The sequence below is a fragment of the Cornus florida genome, unplaced genomic scaffold (assembly GCF_030987335.1).
Source record: "Cornus florida cultivar Cherokee Brave unplaced genomic scaffold, ASM3098733v1 CherokeeBrave_3.0.0_Hap2_Chr06, whole genome shotgun sequence".
Classification (NCBI taxonomy): domain Eukaryota; kingdom Viridiplantae; phylum Streptophyta; class Magnoliopsida; order Cornales; family Cornaceae; genus Cornus; species Cornus florida.
In genome coordinates, this window is record NW_026775576.1 from 90,169,594 (window position 1) to 90,177,533 (window position 7,940).

Consider the following 7,940-nt stretch of genomic DNA (forward strand, 5'->3'; position numbering starts at 1 on the left):
GTTAGCCCTACCTACTTATGGTGTTTGGACGGGTAGACTGAAGACATATTCGAACTTAATGCTATTATTTTGCAAGTGGCTGCTCTCAAAATTGAAGGGTTGTAAGTTCAAGTTGTTAGCATTGTAATTGCACCAAATAATGACATTGAAATAGACTGTTACTCGCTGTTTGGTCTCCATTTATGGAAGGAGGCAGTGAGAGCATCATATTGATACAGGCATAATCGTCTTATTTATTTATATGAAATGATTACCGACTCTAACTCACTTGCTCACAATTGGTCTGCCAATTAAACCAAGCTGCTGCAATTGGATAATGTTTTTGATGCGGCTAATGTAAGGAGAGTTAATAGATGGTCATATGTTTTCTGTGAAGGGGAGAGTGAGGTTTTTGATATGGCTGGCTAGTGTGCCACATATTAGTTTGTCCTTTGTAGGTAGTGGTGCTGTTGTCTCCTTGACAGAAAAGGAACATGATACCCTCAACAACACTTTGTTGTTTGATCTTCACTTCTCTGCAAATGAATATTAGAGTGAGTACTGTACTCACAGTGTGACAAGGAAGAAGGTGAACCAGTTACTTTAAAGGTAAGGTTGGAATAAGACAGCCCCATCTTTTATTAATTTCCCTCAAACCCCATCTTTAGTGAAGGGAATGTTCCTGCTCCCGAAATAAATAAATATATCTTTTCTGAAGTTTAAAACTAAGGAATGTGCCAACTTAAATAGTGTCTTAATGAGAGAAATCCTTTGTCTAGCAGTTAGAAATATGTTGTTTACAAAAAGGCAAAATTTAAATTACATAGGAGCGTGCGAGGAGGACTGTGAGTAGTGGCACTATCGGGGTGGTTCATGTTTTAATTATGTGGGCTGATTCCTGGATTTGAGAAATCAGTAAAACCATCTAGGTTGCATGAAATTGAAATTAAAATTGAAGAAAATAATTTTAAAAAATTGAATCAAAATTTTCTCAAATTCCTTGAATACATCCTTTTTAGTATTTTTAATTTGAAATTTAACGAGGCTCGGTCAATGGACTTGATTTGGTTTTTGGTAACATATGCTGTCCAGTACCTAAAAATAAACATATTTATGTGATCCGTAATTAACCGTGACATTAAAATGTCCCTAATGGAGTTCGAATGAGAGAGAAACAAATCCAACAATCCAATATCCCCATGTTACTTTATTATTTTGTTATTCACAAACTCATACCCACAACATGGAGTTCGAACTCGATATCACATCATCCGGGCACTACTAGTGCCCGATGGTTTGAATGCCACTCTTTGGCAAGCAATAGGGCTCTTTTATAAATGGGCTTGGCTCATACCTCTGGAAACCTTATAGTCCAACTCGCAAAAATAGTCATACCAAGGTCTTGGAACTGAAACCAACCTTCATCTGGGGGAGAAGGCCCACTGTGTGACTGTGTGTACCAAAGCACTAAAACACCCACACCCACACCCACACACCCACAAACAAAAACCAGAATAGAAGAAATTACTAAATGAGGCAAACCAACAAATGGACGACATTTTATAGACCCACAACAATGCAAAGATTCGTCCCATTTCTTGTGTGTTATTTCTATATTTTGTTTATTCACCTTGCTGCAGTAATCATATACAATAATACAAGGGGAAAAACTGCACTAGTAGATCTATCTCTGTACAAATACAGATATACATGCTACATAGAAAACTTAGTAACTCAAGGCCGTTACTACAGCATACAAATTTTGATGATGGCATCTATAATCTCTGTCAGTAAATAAAAAGATTGCCGAATACCAGTCAGGAACAAAGTTACCTATTTACCTGTCAAAACCAAGAAATCGTTCGACTCAAAACGTAATCTGTCTGGATCATCTACATTTCAAGAACAGGGCAGAGACAACAATCAGTCTGTTCAGCAGAAAATGGCGCACTACACCACCTTCGCAAAAGCCCAACCGCCACTGACCCCACCGTCGAACAAACCAAATGGCAGGCAATCTCCATCATTCAGACCCGCCAACATATTATAAAAGGCCAAAGATCCCACTCTTTTCTTCTTCAAACAAATTCCAACCACAAGCACTGCAATCTCTCGGTCCCATTTTAAAGAAGAAATGGAAGATGTTCAACAAGGCCCCACAGAGACCTCCATTATAAATTTATAAACATATGCAATCTCAATGGGCCTCTCTTAACACGTGACAAGTTATTCTTTAGGTCAGCACAAATATACTTATCCAATAAACAAATTAAACAATCCTTGAATTAAGCAAGGTGTGCATAATTCAGGAAAGTGGCCTTTTGTTGGTTCCTAGCCGGATCACACTACAGCCATGAATCCCTTGCAACTGCCATGACCTAATTCAGATCTGATGCTGATGGTGCCAAAATTTAAAAAAAAAACATAAATTGACACTCCACATGCCCTACGAAGTAGTCAACTGCAACCTGCAGGTCTGATGCTGCCAAAATCAACTTTATGTGCCAACCCATTCAACAATGAATTTGCAGCAAACCATCTCGCACTAAGCTGGCACTGAGAAAAACAAAGTGCCTAACCAAAGGAAAAGGAATCATCTATGATTCTCCAAGGACCTAAAAGCCTCTATAATTTCGAAGCGGAACTGGTAAGCCATAATTATAGAATGACCTAATTCGCCCATCCCATCCCCCAGTAACAATAACAAGACCCCATGCATGAGAACTGGATGTGCTCTGGCAAGAATTTTTCAGAAACTTGTATTGAGACTTACGAATTGCTGATGGCAGAGCCAATGGGCTTGAAGTAGGAAGCTTTTCCTCGGGCCAAGTTGCAGATCCCTTGGGAAATGACTCTAAAATGAACTGTTGCTTCAACGAGAAACAAGTGGGTGAAGAGAGAGGACATGTGTTAGGTGATCCTCCATTTTCTGAGTTCTCAAATTTCAAGCCAGACCAAGGTATTGCAACTGCTGCATTCGTGGAAAAGTGCTCGCAGGACTTAATTTTTCTTGGTTGGGTCAGAGAAGACTCTTTCTGACTAATGCAGTTCCATATGTACACATTAGAATCCTCATTTGTTGAGATAATATGCTTTCCATCTGAGGTAAAAGATGCAAAGATCTGGTTTCCAGCATTTCGGAGGCCTACAGAGGAGGAGAAGAGAGAGATATTCAGAAAGGGTCAAAAACCAAGAAAATTTGTATCTGATTTTCTGTTCTCCGAAAACAGAAAACTATTCTCAAAAAATTGAATCAAGCAGACCCAGAGTTTCTAAATGGAAATAAAATTTTAATTCAACAACCAATTGGATTCACAAAATTCAGCTACATTTAATGAACGTTCATGTTTCACAACATGATCATCACAAAAGTAGTCCCCATTTGCATTAGTGCTAACTAGCAGCCGTTTTTTTGGAAGGCCAGGTACCCATGTATGATTGCAGATTCCACGGTAGCAGTAGTTCTAGCTCTACATTAGGAGCACGGGGATTCTATCTATCTAAAGGAGGTATGGACCCCTCCCATGGTATGGTACAATGAAGCTGAAAACATAAGCCCTTTATAGGTTGGGCGCTAGTGCAGCTCGCTTCATTTTTGTTGCGGAGCTCACTGCTTTTCATTTTGATAGGAGTAGGCGCTTGCAGCTTGCTGCTTTCTGTTCAAGCTCCACTAGCTGCCAGCTGCCTACTCCATGAGTCACCACAGCCTAGCGTGGAAGTGTTTGAGCATGCAATCAATCAATCAAAGCATAACTCACACCATAAAGGTGTGGATTAAAGCAGTAACCAGCAAGTCATCAAAGAGGCCATCTATGAAGAAAAAAAATCCAGGACAAAAGAATAAAGCATATACCACTGTATTTGCCAATCACATTAATTCCGTGAAGGATCCTCACTTTTGAATCGGCACAAGTGACCAATAGTTTGCTTGGGTCTTGTGGGTAGAACTGGAGTAAAGTAACATGACATTAGCAAGAATTGCGCACCTAAGTGAATAGAAAAACAATAGTAATAACAAGGCAAGCACAAATGGTAGAGAATAACTACCTGGAAGCCAGTTATCCTTTTGCACGATGACTTCTTTTTATTGCGTAAGCAAATCTGGGATTCCAGTTGCAAGTGGTTATCTGGTCCAAGCAAAATAATAATAATAAATATTTTTTTCTCAAGTTCTTTCTGGAAAAACCAAATATAAAAGTTATTTTATGGCATAGTTATATAAAAGGCACTGCAAGTCAATATATTAAATCATCGAAGTACTTGTTTTTAGTTTCTTAAAAAAAAATCAGTGCCGCCCAAAAAGAAGGTAACTTGTTTCTTCTTCACAACACAAACAGAAGGAAATATATCTACTTATTTTAGTCGATATCCAAACTACAGAATGAAGATATCTCAATGGTTTTGTGAATCAGATGAGTGAAAATCTTTTTCCTCTTTCATATGACACTAGACCCTTATTGTCAACTGGAAATAGATTACATGATCAATAACTCTAATATTTGTCTTAAGAACTCTATACCATAATTCCATTTAACTGGAAAACTAAGTTGACCACATTGTATAGAATCAATAAAAAAAAAAACACATTTATTAGCTAATCAATCATGTAAGCGATGCGTGTCACTAACCTTGCAAACCAAAAAGGAAATAAGCAACATTGCATCAAAAAATGTGTGTAATATTTGACCTCCAAAACATAACAAATGCCCAGATACTAATAAAGCATCACACCTTAACTGCTAAAAGAATACATGTATGCAACTTTGGAAGGATTTAACCCCACAAGAGTCGACAACATTATTTAACCACCATACTCTAAAACACAACAGAGAGTTTATCACCAAAAGTTGTCAATGTCCTAAAAAGTAGAGTAAAAGCTGCAATACATTTAATCACTTACAAGGGAAAGCAAAGGGACTACCTGATATATTGTAAAAGCGGCAATTGCCAGTAATGGAGCCAACAATCCCACCCTGTATAACAAATAAAGATATGTCATTTGATTAAATCTCTTAAATTTCAGAGGTTACAACCTCATTCCAACAAGTTCAGAGAGCAAGAAAATCACCAAACCTGACCATCTGGGCGATAACACACAGCAGTTACAATATCTCTTATGTCAGTCCAATCAACGACTTGGCAACCACTAATTACCCAAATTCGAACTTTTCCATCTATTGAACCACTGATGAAGTGATTATCGTCCACAGGGTTAAACTGAACAGAGGTCACTACATCTCATCAACACGTGAAGAAGAAACAAGTCAGGTAATTCTCATCAACACGTGAAGAAGAAACAAGTCAGGTAATTCTGAATAAAATAATAGATGGTATAAATTTCATGATTCAATGGACCAATTAACCTTGGATGATACATTACTAATCAAGCATAATAATAAACACACAAATAGCAAGTAACGCACCATAGTTACTGTGTGAAAAGACTTTAACGCAATGGTCACATCCGACTCGCCACAAACGAACAGTTTTATCAACCGATGCTGACAGCAGATACTGCACCAAGAACAAAAACAATGTAGTGTAAATTAATATTTGAAACATTTTACGGAAATTCAACTAATTTCCAAACGATCACTTACGTTATCCTTCGACCATGAGAGATCCAAGATCTCACCACTGTGTCCACGGAATTCGTGCAGCATTTTCTCCAATATGCGGAATACCTTTGGAGGGAAGATGACACAAGCTGAGTCCACTGTTTTCGTCAGGCTCTTCAATAAACACAGTTTCTCTTTATCCACAGTTAATGGAGCCAGTTCAGAGAGATGATTGACGGTGAAGTATACGCAAGAGGGGTCAAACTCTGGAATATCAACTTCATTTGATCTCTCATCCTCCACCACTTGCCACACACGCACTATCCCATCTTCATCAGCGCTAGCGAGATACTGGCCATCAACACTAAATTTCATAGTCAAGATTGAACCCCCATGGGCCTGGATATCTTGTCCCAAAAAAAGAGCTGAGAGCTCCTTGGATTGCTTTCTGCGATGGCGAACCCTAACATTCTGAACCCTGGCCCCCCTAATTGGGTCAGAGGCACTTGGTCTCAAATTCTTACCCTTTCCTTGCCTATCCACAATGAACTTCATGCAACGTAATCTACTCAACCACCGGTTCTTAATTCTATTCATCATTCCCACAGAATTGCTAGCAACTTCAGTTGCCTTCTGCCTGAGTTGCTGAACTGATGGAGAGGATCCAGAAGCATTCTTAGATTCTTCAGACATCACTAATTGATGTGAACCCACTACTTTAACCTTACCCTGCTTATCATCCTGCTCCGAATCATCAAAACTACGATCTGCTGCACCATCCGAATTCCAAGTTCTGCACGTATTTGAACCAAATTCTTCGCACAAATCTGAAGCATCCTTGGACAAACTTGACATGGTAGACTGACTAGAAGAAAACTCATCTTCAAAACTAAGGGTTCTTGGAAGAGCCCCACTATTCCTTGTGAGGCAATTAAACCCATCTTTGAGCACGTCACTGCAGACATTTATAGAACTCTTGGACGCAAACCAATCCAAGTCCATTCCCATCCAATTTAAGAATTTACTACGGCGCTCTTCAACGCTTCGGGGACTCCTAATCCACACATCGTATTCAGAACTACTAGACACAGAATTGTCCACCCCATGGCAAGAATCAGAAGACTCGGGGCAACTGTGAACTGATGCAATGTCATCATAAGCATCAAAGAATCTACATTCCTCACCATCGTCACTTAAGCTACCCATCATTCCTCGAGTTCAATCCATGAAACCCCACCTACAGAAACCAACTTTATAATCCCAAAGCAATGTGCTAAATTCCCTCCAAACTAAAACCAGAAAAAATAAATAAATAAATAAATAAAACCCCACATAAACCAAGATCAGTATAATAGAAAAAAATTATTAAATTAAACAACAGCAACAACAATACTAATCATTTAAAAAAGAAAATAGATTCAACATGGATCCCAATAGACACCCATTGAACCTGGTCCGCAATACAGCAAAAAATCATAATTTAGCAATACGTTACACAATATTGGAAAGATGAACCCTAAGTTTTATAACAAATGACAGGAACCCAACACTACTTAGTACACAAAAACCAAAACCCTTTATGAGGATGACGTCTGTGAGGACGTCGAAGATAAAATGGTTACATTTGAAGCAACGAAATACAATTATAATAACGAATAAAATTAACATGTAATGAGCATATATGTATATATATGATTTTACATGAAAGAAAATGGGGAGTGATATGGGTATGAATTGCTCACATGGGTTCGTTTGTGTCATCTGTAAAACAGAACGGAATCTGAGAAGCGCATGGATTGATCGATCCTTGACAGAAATTGGAGTTGTTTCTTTTGTGTATGTGAAGCGAAGAAGAGGAGAGAGCCAGAGAGGACTCACGAATAATATAAAAATTGGAAATGAAATCAGTAATTGATGTAGAAAAGTGGGGGTAAAGTGGAAGAAAAAAGATAAATTATTCCTTATTATTCGTGAACGAATGACTCGTCGAACGAAATTTCGAACAAAGCCTAGAAACGGCTTGGACATGGAGGAGAGCCTAGGAGGCTTGTGTCTAACCTATAATGCAACAACGTTGTAATAATACTTGTATTTACATCATGGAATATTTTAATCCATACTGTAACACAATTATATAAAAATAAATAAATAAAATAGTATATTTATATAATTATTACATTTTTATTTAATGTTGTATTCTCAATTTAAATATAGTAAAAGGTGTAATGATCTAAATGCGCTCCATAAATTATTCTCATTTCTAATTAAATACCGTACAACCATTCCAATTGTCTTTTGACCTTTTTCCTTTGCCAGTTTTTTAACCATGAAAAATACACAAGATGTGGAACTTTCTAAGACTTTTTAGAGTATTTCATTCAAATAAAATAAAATTTAATTAAA

The 7,940-nt window shown here is 37.8% G+C and overlaps 1 protein-coding gene across 2 annotated transcripts; it reads right to left on the minus strand.

The window, feature by feature from the left end:
* Positions 1 to 1,655: 1,655 nt before the first annotated feature.
* On the minus strand, positions 1,656 to 7,598 carry LOC132312780 (uncharacterized). 2 transcript variants are annotated; one of them, XM_059811283.1, is made up of 8 exons: positions 7,280 to 7,598; positions 5,580 to 6,774; positions 5,403 to 5,493; positions 5,053 to 5,210; positions 4,901 to 4,952; positions 4,027 to 4,106; positions 3,833 to 3,926; positions 1,656 to 3,124 (listed from the first exon to the last, which is right to left on the minus strand). In XM_059811283.1, the coding sequence occupies exons 2-8, from the start codon at positions 6,744 to 6,746 to the stop codon at positions 2,595 to 2,597; spliced, it is 2,172 nt and encodes a 723-aa protein (XP_059667266.1). In that variant the 5' UTR covers positions 6,747 to 6,774; positions 7,280 to 7,598; the 3' UTR covers positions 1,656 to 2,594. The 2 variants fall into 2 exon arrangements, with proteins under 2 accessions (XP_059667266.1, XP_059667265.1); XM_059811282.1 differs by having other exon boundaries at positions 5,580 to 6,826.
* Positions 7,599 to 7,940: the final 342 nt, after the last annotated feature.

Coding starts and splice junctions, on each gene's coding strand:
- LOC132312780 (XM_059811283.1), bottom strand. CDS start 6,746: ATGATGGGTAGCTTAAGTGACGATGGTGAGGAATGTAGATTCTTTGAT. Junction 4,953..5,052: donor GTTATCGCCCAGATGGTCAG/GTTTGGTGATTT, acceptor TTTGTTATACAG/GGTGGGATTGTTGGCTCCAT. Junction 3,125..3,832: donor TGTGATTGGCAAATACAGTG/GTATATGCTTTA, acceptor CCTCCTCTGTAG/GCCTCCGAAATGCTGGAAAC.